This window comes from Diorhabda carinulata, chromosome X (genome assembly GCF_026250575.1).
Source record: "Diorhabda carinulata isolate Delta chromosome X, icDioCari1.1, whole genome shotgun sequence".
Taxonomy (NCBI): Eukaryota; Metazoa; Arthropoda; class Insecta; order Coleoptera; family Chrysomelidae; genus Diorhabda; species Diorhabda carinulata.
In genome coordinates this window covers 52720722-52740489 of record NC_079472.1, presented here as the reverse complement: position 1 = coordinate 52740489, position 19768 = coordinate 52720722, and the positions used below count along the sequence as shown (strand labels likewise).

Here is a 19768-nt window from a genome sequence, read left to right as displayed (position 1 = left end):
TAAGGGGGGTGTTCCAGTAATTCAAATCCTTAATTACGAATTTTTTGCATGGCAACATGAGATTTGTGTGCAGGGGCGTTGTCCTGCAAAATAAAACACTTTTGGATAGCTCTCCGCGTATTTTCTCTTTAATTTTTACCGTAGAGTGGTCAGTAAAATCGAATAGTAATCTCCAGTTATTGTTTTACCCTTTTACCCACGAAACTTCTTAGGTCTTGGAGAACCAAAGTGTCGCTTTTAGCAAGTTTAGATGTATTTGAATCTAAGTTGAAAATTTTTCATTTTATACAGGGTGTGTATAAAAAGTGTTCAAAGTTTAACTTCATAAATATGAAATTTCTTTATTTTTCAATTAGAACCACCCGGTTTTTACTATTTAAATGCATTCAGGGGTGAAACATAAGGCCAATTCATAAATACTTTTCTAAACCTAAACTTCACCGTTATGAAGATATTGAATTAAATTTTTAGAGATGCAGGTGAGGACTAATTTTTATGACAAGCACTAAGAAATAAAAAGTATTTTTTTTTGTCAAGTTCTGTAAAAAACATCAAATCAAATTGTATTTACTAATCCTATTACAACTTTTAGACAAACAAACTTTATTTGTTGTAATTTTTGTGGTATTTTCACATTTTGACAAAGTATAATATCCATATCCATGCACAATAATAAATAAGTTCTACGAGAATCTATTTCTCTACTCTGGCAATCGGCGCTGGTGACGTAGTTTACCGGCCGAGCTGCTACAAGGAAAACAAGTGGAGGGACGTACTTATTCAAATTTGATAATTTACTGTTAAGTAACAACTATAAATGCTCCAAATGTCCTCTGCTGACTTTCATTCTATGATACAACCTATTTTCAGAGGCTTTTAAGTCATTTGTATATATTTACGATGTCTGTAATCAATGACAATGCCCTGTCGTAAGATATACAACTGAAGTGCCATTTATGTTTTATTATTATTACCAACTATAAGCTCTGAAAAAATTAGTTGTGTCAGTAATATCAGAGTTTCGTCAATAAATAATTGTCCAATAATGTAATTCCCCAAAACGCCAATCCATACATTAATTTTCTGAGACATTTGTGTACGTAAATGGATAGAGATTCTCTTCAAGTCAATAACTATAGTTATGTCTCTTGATCAAGTTAACATTAGAGTACAATTGGAAAAAATACATTGAATTATGAAAACTTGCTTTGAATCAACAAATTACTATATTTTCATAAAATTGCAACCAAGTATAGGGATCATCTTTACAATTCGGCGAAAATTAGATGCTGATACATTTCAGTAGTTTCAATTCGTTGGTATCCGAATTCTTTGTTTGAAGCTTTGAACTATCAATTTCTTAGTATTTCGCTGATTTCAGTTTTTTCTCCGACCTATTAAATTGATTAATCAAATCTTCTTGCCGAATGTTTAACACATTGAGTGTTTTGATAGTATAGCTTGAATATACTTCTGGATGAAATTATCTGATTCCTTCATTGTCTGTTACTATCATTGTGTCTTCCTTTGTTTGTTTTCATTTTGGACAGTTAGGTATTGTCTTAACCTTCTGTTTCCTTCGGTAATTTTTCCCCATTTTTTATTATAATGATTCTCAGCTTTTCTTCATATGGAAATACTTTTTCACTAGCTACTTTCATCTCTCTACTCGGTTTTTCTTCTATCATTCAATAGGTTGTAATTAGTTCACATCCTTCTACATTTTTTATTTCTCCTTTTAACGCTTCAGTATCATACTTCTATTTCCTATTTGCTATTCTTATCTTTGGCGGTTGTACTAACCGCTGAACCAAATGTATATCCTTTCATATTTCTCAGTAGTGCCATGAAATTTCTGTTCATAGAACTTTATCCTTTTTATTATACGCTTTGCAATAATGTCAAGAGATGTTTGATTAGAGACATTTAATTTGATAAAAATGTTGTTGTGAGAGTAGTTGAACTATTACATATGGTACAAACAAACAATACTATTTATAAATCAGGATGCAATTACGAGAAAAGTTGCATTGTTTTATTAATATCAAAAAATAATAATCATACACACAACCATATATTTATTATAACAAATTATTCTGTAGTTTTGGGTTGATTGCGTTTATTCTACGAAATTTTATAAATAGTAGATGTTACTATTATTTACGTAAAAAAAACAAGATTTCCACTTAGAATACAATAATTATCAATATATATTTTTTAGAATCTGATTATTGTTTTGTTTAATTCACCAGATGTTATAAGTTTGTTATATCTTTCTTCAGCTATTTTATCCGAAAAATATAAATTTTCTGTACATTCAGCGTTTCTAAGTTTCACGTCAATAAGAATGTCGCTTAATCTTGCCCGCACTTCACTTAATGGACAATCTAAATCGCATCCTCGAATGGAAACTGGTTTGAAATCATTATTATTTTTACTAAAGACGTTCACGTAAAACTTTCCATTTTTCTTTCTCAATTCGAAATATATACTGCTTGCAAAATCTGGTGGGTAGGGTGGATCGAATGCCCCCAAACTATTAAGAATCATAGCTATATTAGAGTCGTGAGCACTATAAATTTTGTACTTTGGATTGGTAGCTTTCACTTGAAAACTTTCAAAATGTTTCAATATTTCATTTAATAGCGGACCACCACCTGAAAAACAATTTGATAACTTCAACAAGTTAAACTATAATTCATGCCTAAATTTATTTTGACTTATTTACTAGAGGTTTGATGGATTTAAGATAATACAACAACATTCACGATAACTCCTAACTAGAATCAATATATAGATATAACTGTACCTGCGTATTTTCATCAAAATTGGATTGGCCAAAGATATTGATATCTTATTCATCATCACCTTATAAATGCTACAGGATCAAAATCTATTTGAATCTTTCCGTATATATTGTGGTGGTTAGTCCTTCACAATTGCAAAATCACGATTTAGCGATACCACAACTAGCGTCTTCAGATGTTCATTGAGGCAACAGGTTCCCGATATGACTCCTGTTTATATTTGTAGATTATTCTTACTTACGTTGATTTATTCAGCCTTTCTTCTCTGATTATAATTTTCCAGGAGAGTCTTCGCCTGCCTCAGCTCCTGTAGGTTATCCCACTAATTGGTTTTGCTCCTATCTACTTTTTTCCAATACTTTTGTGTTGATCTATAGCTGATACCACAAAAGGGTTCAGATCAGCTTATTAGCTATTTCATTTCCCTTCACTCCTGTGTGTCCTGGAGTCCATTGTACGGTAACATTTTTTGTCTTTCCTAGCTCATTTAATTTTTTAGGCAATTCCAAACGAGTTTTCTAGTACTATATGGAGAGGTGGGAGATTTAGAATCACTTCTAGTGCAACTGTTGGGTTTGAATTCATGGCCTTGGTTGCACGTATGCAGATCAGTCTTTGTTCTACGAGCAGTCTTATTTATGAATACAAAGGATTCCTTTAAGCGAGAGAACCAAGCTGCAGGATCCTTTTATAAACGATGTAATTCGTCTTGATTTAGACTGCTTCAATGTTCCTTCAGCTTTCGGTCTTACTCAGTGTCTGTTAAGGGGTAGCGGAATTATTGAATTTCTAATGATATTGTGTTTCTAAACACTTCAACATACTTGTTGAAAAAACATGTACAGCAGATGACAAAAAATGCTGCTCTTGAAGGAGTAATGCTTGAATTAAGATATGCTGGAGGATATGCTCTCAACAGAGACCACCTGGTCAGCAACGATACGTTTGCGACTTGGTTTTCAAAGAAAACTGGCTCTGAAGTGAAAAAAAAAGGAGGAATGAGCAAAATCGCGAAGAAGGAAGTAATTAACGGAAGAGCTGGTTAACGAACAGAGGCCAGAGATAGAGAAAGTTTTTTAGTCGCATTGGAATTGTCCAGTATACCAGATAGAACACGAATCTTAGAAAATAAGTACGACCAAACTATAAAAAAAACCAAAAAACACACATGTATACTGGACATTCTTGAGTAAGTCAACCAGTTTTTTAACTTAGGGAGGACACTAAGTTTTGGTATTGATTGGCTTCGAAAGGATAGAGTTGAACACATTCTCAAAACGCAGAGATTTTCAAATTGTTTTGGGGTCCAGAATATTTTGATTATTTTCTCAAAATTCACATGTATATCTATGACTTTAGCCGTTGAATAAAATTATAAAGAAAAAGAGGAAGAATATACAGTAAAACCGAATAAAACATAATTACCAAAAAATTCTCTATATACCTCGGAACAGATGTGATGTTTTCTTCTTTTAAGAATGGCAGGCCTTATTTTTGAAATATTGAATTTCAAAATAATTTTCAGAGGTATTTTGATATATCGTAAATCATAAAAATGATTAAATTCATCGAGAAATGTTGTCCTTATTCTATTTTGCCCCCTAATTTGAATATTAATTTTATATAAAATTATTACCTAGACTATAAAATACGTAGAATGAGAGATATAAAATTATAAATATAAAGCTTACCTAATCGTTGAAGTTTTGTTGTGTATGAAAGGGATTTAAATGAATAACCACTTATATTTTTTAAGTACTGAGGGAAAACAATATTACTCCATTCAGGTATTTTGAGCCCAACATCAGATTCAATTTTCAAACAATCGTATATATCACTTGCTTCAGATAAACTGGTTATATTATCTCCTGATTTTTCCGTTAAATACTTATAAATAGGAGCATATAATTTATCAAGAGATAAAAAATATGTAGACGATAGAACATTCGCCCATTCTTTGATGAAATTTGGACAGTCTGGAAAACTTGAAATTATGTTGGCATCAGCCGGATGGATAGGAATCGGTTGCCAATCTAAACGTGGCTTCCATACCTCATCACCTTCTGCTGGATAGAGACCATAAATATTAGCTTGTGCTGACATATGAGTTCTATCCACATCTGTCGTTTGTGCATAAAATACATTTTTGTCATAAATCAAAGATAACCAATCCTTATATCTATGTCTGGAAAATTGGCCTAATTGATATTGTTGACGTTTTCCTACCTAAAATAGAACATAGAATTGAGATGAACGAAGAAGTCACAACCGATTAAAATATGTTAATACTAATAAGTAATTGTGATTGCAATAACATTTACTACGGAAGACGAGGACTGGACCGTTATTCCTGACCTGACCTAGAGATCGCGGTTGTTTAAAAAATACCACTATACCCAAACTATACAGTACATGTTTCAAGTTAGATGACTCCAAGGTGATTAGTATTTATTTGGCAGTCATCAATAATGAACGTTTCCAGTGAATTTGTAAACATGGAAAAAATTATCAACGTTATGTGATACAATACGTTCATTTGAAAGGCTTTAGCCCAACCAATATAAAAACTGAACTTGATTCTATTCTGGGTGAGACTACTCCTTTGTTATCAACAGTAAAATATTGTTGTGAAAATAATGTTGAAGAAAATCTACAAAACGCTAATGAATGATCGTGGACTGGAAGTGTGCTAGCTAGCAGACATAGTAGGCATTTCAAAAAGTGCGGTATATCATATATTAACTAATTTGAAATTAAAATTTGGACATGAGAAAGCCGCGTTTGTACACATTGGAGAAAAAATACAAACAAGATGTTTCCATCGAGTGTTTGGCAATGTTTCACATAAATAAAGCCAAATTTTGAGGAGCTTGACGATTATTATTATAAAAAGGGTATCGAACTTATTTAACATCACTGGGAGTGTATGAAGTTAAAAAAAGATTACGTTGAAACATAAATATATTTTTTTTCCAAAATTTTAAGGTTTTTTTGGGCTGGGTACTTCAGGTATATCTGTTCTTGCTATCATAATTTGGAGATTCTACATAGGTTATGCTTAACAGCCATCGTGGTGAGCCTACCTAAGTGACTTTTTGTGTTGATTGAGCATTTTTGCAAAAAAATACAGTACTCAAAATAGTGTGGGCCGATCTTTGACCAGATCTGCAGGAAATTATAGAAGACATGAGTATAGTAAATAGCTCAATTGCTCCTACTTTGAAAGGTCACTTGGATAATAGAAGAACTACGCATTTGCTCATAATCTACCACAAATAATAATGCGCAAAATAACAGAAACAGTAGACATTGTTCTGTTCCAATATGAATGGATTCACCACAATACGCCAGAGACAAAACAGCTATCAAATCCATGAGTTTTACAAGGTGAATTGAGATATGTAACAAAAGTGATCGGAAAAAAATCGTTGCCATCAATTTAATTCATCAATGGATGATACATGGATCCATCACTTGACTCGGAATCAAAACGATCACCGAGTGAACTGCAGCCGGTGAACTACATTCGAAGCGTCCAAAGACACAACAGTCAGCTGGGAAGGTTATGGCTTCAGTCTTTTGGGATGTGCCTAAAATATTCTTCATCGACTGTCTCCAAAAGTGAGAAACAATCATTAGCGACTACAACAAAAAGTTGTTGGATGAGTTGCAAGCAAAAATCTAAGAAAAATGATGTCATATCTAGAAAAAAGCACTTTTTCACCAAGACAATGCACCCATTCACAAGTCGATGGGAACTATGGTTAAATTGAACGAATTACACTTCGAATTGCTTTCTAATCTACCGTATAACCCAGATCTGGCATCCAGTGACCAAAAAATGTTCGCCGGTAAGGATTCAGCTCAAATGTAGAAGCAACTGCTGAAACTAAAAGTTGAATCATTCTACAATTATAGAATTGAGAAGTTAGAGAAGCGTTGGGATGATTTCTCTTGGAGAAGATTAAATTGAGAATCGATTTTTGCAAATAAATGTGTTTTTCTTGTTATGTTAGTTATACGACTTTGTTTAAATATCTCACTAAATTGCTCTATGAATAGAACTAACAATTACAAGTATTGAGAAGGTTTAACTGTGAGCACAATGAAAAAATTTCTGGCTAATCACTTCAATCCACCATTCAACTAGACGGTTAATTAGCTTAACTAAGCTTAACACAGTTCACATGAACTTCCAAATTGTTAATATAAGAGATACAAATCCGCTTTTATCTAATCGCATCTAATCACATCTCTTAACCAGAGAACTACCATCGCGTTTTTCTTAACGAAACATTTGTTAAGTACGTTATATGAAGGAAAAGTAAACTTTCTGTATAACATCTACAAATGCTCTGTGATACATATTTACATTGGTGTTTATGTGTGTGGCACCTTAGTAGGTATACAGCGGCTATAAAGGATTTTTTTTCAACCGCTCTGTAGTCACTATATTACACCTAGTGATTTTTTATCAAAGAATGAATGACTAGCTTTTCGACCACTGATAATATGAGTGGTTCAATTTGTTTGGCGACTATTGAGAAAAGTTCTATTGCGGAAGCACTTTGAGATATAAATAATAATTTTAATGCATCTAAATGTTCTTGATTATATATATATATATATATATATATATATATATATATATATATATATATATATATATATATATATATATATATATGTTCCATTTTGATTTCAAAACGTTCGCCACTTGCTGAATAGCCCCCGTATCAAAACAACAGCTTTGATAGAGACGTTAAAACTGAATTCATTTTAGTGAAGTTGATCAGTTTTGTGGAATGGGAGAATATATTAGAAAAAAACTTATAAATAAAATTTTTTATAGGCAATAATTCCAGTTTTTTCTAAATTATTCTATAAAAACTCAACAATTACAAAACATAGCTAATTGTGTCAATGTCCGTTGTGGTCGAGACATAATAATTAATGTAAATAATTGAATAAATAAATTATTCTATAATATCACATTCTATAGATTTCATAGTAAAAAATTGGAGTATAGTGGAATACCTGCTTCGATTAAATTTTCATATACAAAAAGTTAATCTTAATATATTCGGTGAACCTAAGTTATAGGTAATTTATTAGAAAATGTTTAAAAATTGAGCTTTCAAAAACCCAAAGCCTCGACAATTAATATTAATCAAGGTAACGTTCTCTAATATGTACAAAATATCTATGAGATATATTCTGGCCATTGGTTTATCTGATAACTTTAGTACAAACAAAAATCTCTCCAAATCTCAGAAGAAAACTGAATGACCAAAAGAAATAAAGTCTCAGTATACGACAAGAGAAGTAGTCGGTGGGAACAATGTTTAGTTGGTGTAAGTAGTCACTTCGGACGGATTTAAATTGGAGTTAAATTGTCTTGTCGCTGGTGTTTTTGTGTAGTACCAATAACCTAACCTAACTCATCCTAACCTAACATAACCTAACCTAGGTACTATTATAAAATTGTTGCTTCTGAACAATAAGTTGAATCTTTTGAGATCATAAAATTAACAACAAAAACTGATTTGGGACTTCTTCTGACAAGATAGATCAGACTCTAGATGTCATATATGATACCAACACATATTATTGATTATGGCAGAATTATATAAGATAATAGTATTATATTCACTGCCATCTAATTATCAATTAAGGATAACGCTTAATTTTTTGTGAATATTCCGCTGTTCATTCAATCTAAACTTTCCGTGCTTCTTCCCAAACCTCCTAATTTGGTTCATCCTCGCAGAATAACAAACTATTGCTGTAGTACGAGGTAGACTGATTTTTCTTATACGATCCTTGTGGTGTTTTTTCACTGAGGCAATTGATTTTTTACGCGCGAATAATTTTCGATACTAACGTGAGCTGTATCTAACGTTTCATTTGTCAGGTAATCAATAAACCTTTAATTTCTTTAAAAACTTGAGTTAAGTTTTATTTCCATCGTTTATAGTGAAAACTCTAGTCAAAAGTTTGACTTGTTTTTCTTAAATGTTACCTTCAATACACCAAAATAAACACGTGTATTCAACAGAACTATTTGAATGAGGCTATTGAAAGAACAGAAATTATATATTTATTCTATGGGAGCAACAGAGTAAATAGATGTCATTCAAAGCCATGCGTGTAAACTAAGTGAGGGATTAAGTTACAATAAGCATGAATTACTAGAGAAATAAGATACATGGTTAGATCTTTTCATATATATGTTTGACGCAGTACATACATACGTGGGATATGCGTTCACATTATATATAGTGTAACTTTTTCAACTTTTAGATTCGTGGTATCTCAGAAATGGTATTTATTACCGAAATAAGTATAAAGCCGGTACCACACAATGCGTCCAATGCTTCCAATGCTTGGACGTTGGTATGACTGGATGCTTCGTGAGGTCGTAGAACGCAATATTTAGCTTCCAACGTTGGCATGGAAAGTCGGTTTTTTTGACATTATAACGAAGTTGGAACCAATACTTGTGGTACAACTACACACACATCTTGTCCTCTTGTCCTCCTGAATGCTACGTGTTTTGTATCAAAAACCAAAGCTGCCAATATCATCCAATTTTCTTTGAAAGAATTTGTTTGTGGTGTATGCTGTTCATCACTTTTTTGCTACGTTTTCATTTTTTCAGGTACGTTTAGGTAAGGTTCCAACTTTCGTTCAATGTTCAGTCAACGTTGAAAGGTGAATGTTGGTACAAAAGTTGGACGCATCGTGTAGTTGAAGTACTGTATCCCCAAACTTCCTTCCAATGTTCAGCCGTACGTTTGAAATGTAATTGTTGGCTCAAACGCTGGACACATTGTGTAATACCGACTTTCTTATCACAAATAGGATTGATGAAGATGTCTAATGGTAAACGCAAGGTCTCAACCAAAATTTTTTGTTCTAATTTCATAGTAATGATTGTTTACTATAATTTTGTCAAACTATTACAAAAGGACGCAAACAGTATCTACAGTTCCTTAAAAACATCAGGCAACGTTTTCTTGTAGTATGAGTATGAGGTCTCGCGTTCCGTATAAGAATTTAACAGATGTATATTTCCACTTATGGACTTAAGCCATAAAAACATACATAAAAAAACATTTTATAGAAAGATGTTTTATAATACCTATTTCTAAATCGAACTATAAAGTGTAAAAAAATTTTTTATTGAAGATATTGTATCCCACTATATTAATTTGTTTGAAAAAAACCATTATTCATAATATAATACCCAGAATTGTTTTCGAAAACCACTTTCGGCGTTATCGGTTAACGGTCATCACTGTGTTTCTTACTTTGCTTCGCTTTGTACATCCGAACGCGTCGTCGCCGCTGATTCGCTATACGGCATATATAAAGATATTAATTACTGTTTAACTACTATAATTATTATATTACTATTTTTAAGCTGGAAGAAACATGTATTAAAACATTATCGTAAAACAAATTGGTCTTATACTGTAGTTTTAATTCTCAATCCGTGGCATAAGTTACAAATAATTGATATGAGAAAATGAGGCGAAGTTATAAAAGGGACTATCCAGAAGTTTCAGTATAGGAGTGATTTTTCAGATGTTGACAATAGATTGGTTTTAACATTTGTATGAAGTAAACTGATTTTGTTGTTGGACGAATGTGAAGAAAAACAAATTAAGTAACTAAGGAAAAGTTGCATAAATATTATTCCAAATGTTCTAAATTTCATGGAATGATTTGCAAGGGTTTCTTTGTTTTTAAAAATGGTATAATTATTATGTGTAATTACAATTGGGTGGTGCGGCTGCTTGATACTGTTCAAATGCTCGATCGTATTAAAAATATTTTTATATCTTTAAACATATCAAAGTTAATATTTACGTGGATATGTCACAGATTCATTTGGCATTCGCCGTGTATTGTTTATAAGAATTCGAAATTCTAATCGAAGGGTCTAATAATTTGAAAATTCAAACAACTAAAACAAACTAGAAACTTTCAGATTAAAAAATGAATTTATTTCCTCAATATTTCTTAACGCTCTTAATATATAAAGTTGCACACATCTTTAAACAGATATTTCAAATTCTTCTTTTTTCTTTCATCGCCTTATCCGTTATCAACAAGGATATTCTTATCTTGTTTACTGTGCTTCTAAATGGATCAACGATGACACTCTAAACCATTGACGTAGTTTGTACAACCATAAATGCCGTTTCCTCCCTGGTCTCTTCTTACTACTTTGCCTTGGACAATCATCTAAAAAAACGGTATTTGTCATGTGTTGATGTGTGGCCAAAATACTCCAGTTTTCTATTTTTTTGCTGTAAAAATGACTTCCTCCTTTTTCCCTAGTCTCTGCATAACCATGTTGGTGATATGCTCCAACCAGGATATTTTCAAAATAAGTCGATATATCCACATTTCGAAAAGTTAAAATCTTTAAAGTAGCCTCGATTGTGTTCGAAGCCTATAGAACGCATCAGAAAAAGTGTAGCCCTAGTCTTAATTTCAGTTGTAAAGCAATATTTTTGCTGTTATATGTTGTTAAATGCATCTTCAGCTCTTTCTATACGTGATCGTTTTTCTGATACCTGGTCCCATTTCGCGTTTACTGTGCTTCCGATATGTGTTCGTTTCTACTCTATCTATGTCTTGAACGTTGATCGTTAGACGCACTGGATGATGTTGACTTTTGTCAATAATCATATGTTTTTTTGATTTATCCAAAAAAAGACCATATTCTTCACTTGCTGCATATATTTTTTACATAATATTTTGTAGCTCTATATTGTTATTTTCTATAATTACTGTGTCGTCGGCATATCTAATATTATTGATTACTTCTTCGTTGATTTTGATGCCATCTGATAGCTCCATCAGTGCTTTTCTAAATATTTTTTCGGAGTAAATGTTGAACAGGAGAGATGATAGAATGCACTTCCCTCCTGGCAGCAATACGGATCTTTTCCTACAATTACAGTGTTTCTAAATATGTCCATTAATTTTTCATATTTGACGTTATTAAACGCCTTGGAGAAATTGGTAAAGCACACATTTAGGTCTTTGTTCATATTTATGCATTTCCGGATGAGAAACTGTAGGCTAAGATGGCTTCCATTGTACCTAGTGCGCTACGAAAACCAAAGTGTGTTTCACTTTTTGCGTATATTTGATTTTGTGTAATTTTGGTAAAAATTATCATTATGTGATTTATGAGGCATATTAGGCGGTATGGTTTACAGTGCTTTGCATCTGGATTTTTGGGGATAGCGATAAAGGTTGAGTGCAGCAGCAGTCTTCAGGAATATTTCCTTTATCATAGATAGTGTAAAAAAAGTGTTCAAAATATCAAGGAACTGATTTTCTGTTTCGCATATCAATTTAAACATTCTACCCTACAACAGTCAGGGTATAATCTAGGAATTCTTGAAATCATAGAACTGAAACCATATTATATATTCATTCACCCTATAAAATATTTATCATCTAAATGATATCTTGAATGTAATATTAAAGAGAAAAGCATCTATGATAATATATACATTCATAAAATCATTATCATTGTTTACTTTTATTAAACTAGTAACTAGAGATCATATTATAAAGTGAAAAGATATGAAAACTAATTGACATTTAGAAATATTCCGGTTTTATGAATTGGAAAGCAATAAAAATTTGTTGATTTAATTAGAATAGAAATTCCATGAATAGTATTGTTCTAATCACGTGTTTTCTATTTTAGAACTCCAATGCTTTCCGCAGTATACTGTTGCATAACGCTCGATTGTTTGTTCAAAGTGAATTAAGAACTATAACATTGTTCTTGATATGAAATCATAACTGATATCGCAAAAACTTCATGTATCGAATAGAATTTCTGGCCCCACTTCTATTAAGTAACATTCATAACCGTCGCGTCGATGTTATTGCAGATCAAACAAATTAATAGTCTTATTCTACCAATCTTCAATCGAATGGAATATATACAAGTTTAATATTTCTCAGACTTTTTGATCACATGTTGTAACCATCAAACTCCATAAACTCTACTTTTTACCAATCATTTGAAGTAATAATTCTGTTTTCTCATTTGATGTAAATTGTATCTCCAAAATACTAAATGCAGCATGCTACTCATTAACGTTAAGTACCAACATATTAAGAACCGTTTAAACCAGAGTTCTTCAAATTAGTTTCCTAAGGGAGTACATGAATGAAAACTGATTTAAGGATGTTGTGAAGGCCTGAAAATTGACCCCTACTTGTAAATAACATTCAAGATGAAAAGATGTGTGCAATAAATGCTATTTTACACGAGGGCTACTTGAAATATATAAACAGAAAAAATGGATATTACGTTTTCCAAAATCTTCTCCATTGAGATCAATACATTTTTGAAAGCGTTTCAACCAATGGTCGAAGCATTTTTTCCATTCTGATTTAGGTACCTCCAAGGTGATTTGAACGTATCAACCGCTTCTTCAAGTGTAGAAAAACGTTGACCTCGCAATTTATTTTTGATCTGAGGGAATAAGAAGAAATCATTGAGTACCAAACAAGAACTGTACGGCGGATGACCACCTATCAATTCGATGTTTTGACTGTTCAAAAACGTTTTTGTTTGAACTGATGTGTGAGAGCCTGCATTGACGTGGTGAAGAATTATTAGACTACGATTGGTTTCCCTGATTTTTTCGAATACTTCTGGGGAACAAATGCTGTACTATACAGAATTGACCGTTCTGCGTTGGTATAGTGGAACGGCGGTCACATATTCAGTTATTCTGAAAGAACAGTCACGATCTCATGAAACACCGCGATTGAATTGTTCCAGCATTTCTTTTCACCAATAGACACGAGTTTTTCAGAGCGATTGATACCTCCAAAACATGTGATTTGAACATATCAACTGCTTTCCTAAGTGTAGAAAAATTTTGACCACGCAATTTATTTTTGATTTACAGGAATAAGAAGAAATCATTGGGTGTCAAACAAGGACTGTACGGCGGATAACCTGATTCGATATTTGAGAGATCACATTATCGTGGTCCTCTGGTGGACCCACACAGTCGATATTTGTTTAGTTCCGGATTCATATGCAACGCGATTGTATTTTTTCAGTATTCCTTTGTACCAATCGAAACGAGCTTTTTTCGCGAACAAATCTTTTTGACAGCAAAATGTTCATGCAATATTGAATGTATGCGACTGGAACTAATGCCAACGATGCCTAAATGTCACGTCACATAACGATATTGCGATATCAGTTTACGCACAGCATCGATAATTTCTAGCACAGCACAGCACAGCTGATTCTGGACGATGTCCACGAAATAAATTCTTTATGGCCCCTCCACTTTTTCGCGAGAAACGTAGGGAGAATTTCTTTCGGATACACACTCTCACAAAGTTCTCACTACAGTTATCACTTCGGTTCTCCGCTCGATAAGGATGGACGCTGAAGTGACTGCGGCAAATTTATTGTTATGCGCATGTTTGCATATTATAATTATGCGTATATTAAAGAGAAAAGAATGATTGAAAAGAAGTGGCGAAAAATCATTCAAATCGGCGACTCGCTCGTTACTGAGAAACATGCGAGTGTGGAGTCAATAAACCTTCTCGCCTGTTCTCACGTTCTCGCGCTGTTCTCCACCTTTGCCTGAGAACGCCGGAGAACAGCGCGAGAACTTGAGAAAAATACGTAAATCGGTTCCACATTCGTATTTCTCACATGTTTCTTGCGTTCTCGCGAGATTCTAGAGAGAGTGTGGAGGGGCCTTTAGCGGTGTGTGACCTCGATTGAATTCAGAAAACCACTCAAATAGCACTTGTATGATAGCACGTTATGAGAACGTTGACCATTAAAATTGTCAAACTTTATTATGACAATGTCAGATTTGACATATTCACATCATTGTTGCCATATATCAAAACTTGAGTAGCAGCACTTGTAAAAGAGAACGGAATGGGTTACTTCTGCACACAGTGCTTGCAAGAAGCCCCTGCTAATCAAGATTTCTAGTTCCAAATATGTTAAAACTTGTATGAGAAAATCATGAGAGCTTGGACAATAACTGAACAAATGTGGAACAGTTATCTATTTTGCAATGTTCAACAAAATTAATTTTCTGTTGAAGTATTTCAACTTTATTGAAACAGAAGAAAGAAAATCGACTTTTGTGGGTGGAATATCATATAGAAACAATAAGTGAGCTGAAAAAATATTCACAGTGAATCAATTTGTTGAAATAAGCAGAAATGCTTTAAGACGATTTTATTCATATCATATTCACACATTACACAAGTTAACTACTCAAATTTTTAATTTCACAGCAATGTTAGAATTTAATTCGATATTGCAAAGTTGATTGTCATTAGTTCAAAGAGAAGATTAAACAGAAGCTCAAACAAGACTATCAGAATTTCTTATTGCTGCGCAACATTGGATCACAATATTCTTAACTGTAAAACATTGCTTGCAAATACTGTATTACTATTTTGTCACAATATTTATCAAAATTTATCCACAATGATCATGAACATAATTTTTATTAGTGTTGAAATTACTGTCCATCCTAATATGTAATTTCGAATGGTGTTACGGGTTGAGGACTCAAAATAAAACCGTCCAAGAGTTTTTTTAAATGCCAACGTTTCGATTTTTTATTTATTCTAAAATATATAGTACAAAATAACTCAAACGTTGATGAAAATAAATAAGTAAAAAATTCTGAAATTAGAAGTGAAATAATAATCGGAAAAAATATAAATATCTATACATGTATTGATCGACTGACAATTGGATCAGATTAAATTTATATTACAAATATATAAAGTTTGAGTACGTATATTTATCAAAATATTTCAACCATACTTACATTTGTGAGTTGTCCCGGTTCTAATCCATCCCAAAAAGATATATTTGAATATGGATCATTGGTATAGAATTGAACTGGCGTTCTCTGTCCATGTCTAAATATCTGAAAATAGGATGATAATTATACTGATATTGATAATGTTCTATACAAAATACTGTCATCTATTACAAATAGAATCTTATTAGAGTAGGTATCTGAAAGTTCCAATTACAATATGAGAAAAATTATCTTAATAACGATTAATGATATCATTCTCAAAATGTCTATTTTATCACTAACATTTTTCAATATTTTTTATTCCTCGCTCTCGTCTTCACTTACTAAGTAGCACTATCTATTCATCTAAAAAGTAATCTTGCTAACATCTTGTCCATTGTTTATTCTCTTTCTTTTATTCATTATCTCCATTCTATATATCCTGAGTGTTTTTGTAATATTATGGATACGTTCCATCTTTGTGACTCTTCCCAGATACTTCATCTCAGTTTTTAGTCTTTTTTTCAATATCTAGGAGTCGAATGTCAAGTTCGGTCTTTTACCTTGGTCCCGCGAATAATTTATTTATTGTTAATGTAAGCATAAATGAAGGATTATTACTCGAAAAGAAAAATGAAATGAGAAAGAAATGTTTTGGTAAATGTCAACTTTATGAAAGCCCACAAGGAAATTATGAAAATATGAAACTGATACTTGATTATTTGTGTACAGGTAACAGAAAAGTGAAAAAATAATGAAAAATATCTGTAAAACCTCAAAGAAAAATATGTGAAATAAACTCGTGAGCTTAGCGTAAGCAAGCTATCTGTTCTTTGAGAAATCTAATAAAACTGCAATGAATTATGGATATTGAGAGTACAAACAAGAATCTATCGGCAAAGTAGAAGAAGCTACATTACATTCAAATAAAATTCCTGATTTTGATAAATAAAGTTATAGTCAATACTACTTGGTACGAACCGTGTAACTAGCGCCCTCTTTGAGAGACAGACATAGAAACAAATCATTGGATCTATCAGCTTCCAAAACATATTTGTATAAAATTTCAATACAATGTTGCCAGTAGTTGTGACACAATCCTAAAAAAGTGTAGAATTTTTATTTTTTCAACGCCCTTCATGAGGTGTTACGAAAATTTTTTACCGAGCAAACTCCTAATATTTTCCAGTTTTCTATCTATCCTAGAGACGGGATCACCTTTTTTTGAAACACATTATATGTTAAAAAAGTAATATTTAGGATAGAATACAAACAAAGAGAATAGTTATACGCCACAATTGATCTATTGTTGAACCCATACAAGATTCTGATCCTAAACATCAAGTGAACAGAAATCGAAGAGAAAAAATTGATAAGGTAGAATGGATATTAGATGAATCGAACTACTGTTTATATCAGATCTTTCGCTTTTTATTTTCTCTATATATTGACATACATCACTTAATAAATGGTATTTTGTATAATATGAGTTTAAAATCCTGCTATTTATGTTATAAAACCAGATCCTAGTCAGAGTCATTTTATTGCGTGAATAATTTAGTAATTTCATATTCATTTATTCGCACTTACCTGAACAACGGCAACTAAATTCTTGTTGGCCGATGTAGAATAGGTCGTTCCACAAAAAAACAATTTTAATAAAACTAACACCACAATAAATTTGTTTGATAAAGCCATAACTGTAGAAGAATATCGGGTCAACTGGTATATTTAAAATGTGGCAGTGCTCTCAAATATTTATTAATAATATGATCCATGCCAATTGGCCTTTGACTTCTTATCGTGTATCATGAATAAATACGAGAAATTAACTGTTTTTGTTGTCTCTCAATATTTTTAATAATAGAATTGGATTATAACAAATATTTATCTATCGTAATTTCTGATTAATTCTATTACATTTTTGAAGTACATAGCATTTTTGTTCATAATTATAGCAAAAAGTTTTCAAATAAATGGAATATTTGCTCTACTAAATTGGTCAAAAAGAACCGTGTGAGTACCAATAGAGTGGCCATTGCATGTTGATTGTGGTCTTCCCTGAAATTTATCTTATTCCTTCTAATTCTCACTTTCTGAACCATTCAATAAAGTATTTATATTCTTTCGTCTAAATATTCTCACGTTTACTTAATTTTCTCTTATTTTGAGTAATTGTTTCCTCTTTCTCTTTCAACTGACATCTTACCATCTCACTAAATTCTCTTCCGATTCATAATTCCTAGGTGGAACCATCATTCACGTTTTGAGTATTTACCTAAAATGTTGTCATTCTCTGCGTTTATAAATATTTCACAGGGTATTGTTAGATTTATTCCCAGGTGAGGATTGTCTGCATGAAATGGGACTTGTCTGTAAAAAAATTCTTTAACTCATTCCTTTCGAAAATATCACTACCATGTAGTGTATAAATGAAGATTTTCCATTCAATATATATATTAAGTTTTGCAATCTGTTGAATTCATTTTAATATTTACTCAAATCCATGAACTGAATCAAGTTTCTTTCAAACGTTTAGTCTTTATTGTTCCTGGCTACTGTCCAGTAGATTAACCGCCAGATTCTTCGGGTGTAGTTCCGACCAGCTTACATAAGTTGCGCTGTATTCATGATCTCTTCTTCTACCGTAGGAACTTTTAGGTCCCTACGAATCACATCATTATACATAAACAAAGGGGCATTAACAATCTGTCTTAATAGTTTGGATTGAAAACTTTTTAGTATATCGATATTGGAGTTACAGTCAGTACCCCATAATTATATTCCAAATTGATTTGATGATTACTTTGTAAAGTAAGAGTTTGTTACTTAAACTTAATTAAAAGTATCTTCCGATCAACCAACACATATTGTGGAGTTTTAAAACGAGTTGTGTTATTTGGTCCCTATGTGCTTTTGTATATATTGAATATTAAGGTTCATTGCAGTGAAAGTGTGAAGGTTACATTGATATTCTTAGATTCATTGACTTTTGTACGCTATCTATTAAGCCAATATTGGATTATGTTCATGTGGTTTTTCAGATATATTGAGGCCATAACTGGTTCGGTATGGGATGAAGCTATTGCAGTCTTATCGGCGTATGTAGCAACGGCTGAGTGTGCAGTTGTAGAGAGATCAACTGCGTAGGTTGAGCATGGAACCCAGTACACTACCTTCTGGCACTGCAGCTATTATAGGATGTAGCGATGAATATTCATCTGGAAAACCAGCTTGGAAATACCTGTCAGTTGAATAAGACTTGAGTCTTAGGTAAAGGTCTTGAGGTACGTTAACTTTAAGCTTGTATAGTAAGCCTGCAAGTCACACATTGTTAAATGAAGATAGACACATGAGATGTCGTAAATTCACTGCAATCGCAATGACCTAGAAACAGATATTTCTCCAAAAGACCTGTTATGTTATAAGGGGGTCAAAAAATTCCACCCAAAAGAAAATATTTTTGAATATATGCTCTTTTTTTGAAAATGTTACTGTCAATTGACACAATTTCTGTTACTAGAATGAAGAAAATACTAATATATTTAACGAAACACATAGCCAATGTTGTCTGTCTTAAAATAAATGTGATGGTAGGAATTTGTAATTAGTGATAGGTACTCGAAATATAATCTATTTATCCAATAAAGCGCACCTTTACATTACATTTAGGCAAAGCAGGAGGAACTTAATTTTTTAGATAAAGCGGTAATATGCAACTCCCAATTCAAGGAATTGTCTACAACAAGCCTCAAGAATTTTACAAATTCAACGACGTCTATGGTGATGTTAATTGATAAAAAGGCAGCAATGTATTTTTATGCGATAAAACTTTGGTTTTAGAAACGTTGAGGCAGAGATTAGAATCGCACCATGATTTAAGGGTGATTAGGTCACTAGATATGGTCCTATAAAGTGCCGTGAGATTAGGGTTGCTCTAAGAGAAACTCTTGTCGTCTGCAAATGGACATATTTTATCACTGATGACTATATAGGCGATGTCGTTCATGAACAGAAGAAACAGAATAAGGCCTAGTACTGATTGAACAGAATTGATAAAAGCCTCTATTTTACCAATATTTCTATGGTCTTAGATAACATGGGAAG

The 19768-nt window shown here is 32.4% G+C and overlaps 1 protein-coding gene across 1 annotated transcript; it reads right to left on the bottom strand.

The window, feature by feature from the left end:
- Positions 1 to 1994: 1994 nt before the first annotated feature.
- On the bottom strand, positions 1995 to 17501 carry LOC130901683 (prostatic acid phosphatase-like). The gene is made up of 4 exons (XM_057813218.1): positions 17252 to 17501; positions 15686 to 15787; positions 4499 to 5033; positions 1995 to 2657 (listed from the first exon to the last, which is right to left on the bottom strand). The coding sequence occupies exons 1-4, from the start codon at positions 17357 to 17359 to the stop codon at positions 2218 to 2220; spliced, it is 1185 nt and encodes a 394-aa protein (XP_057669201.1). The 5' UTR covers positions 17360 to 17501; the 3' UTR covers positions 1995 to 2217.
- Positions 17502 to 19768: the final 2267 nt, after the last annotated feature.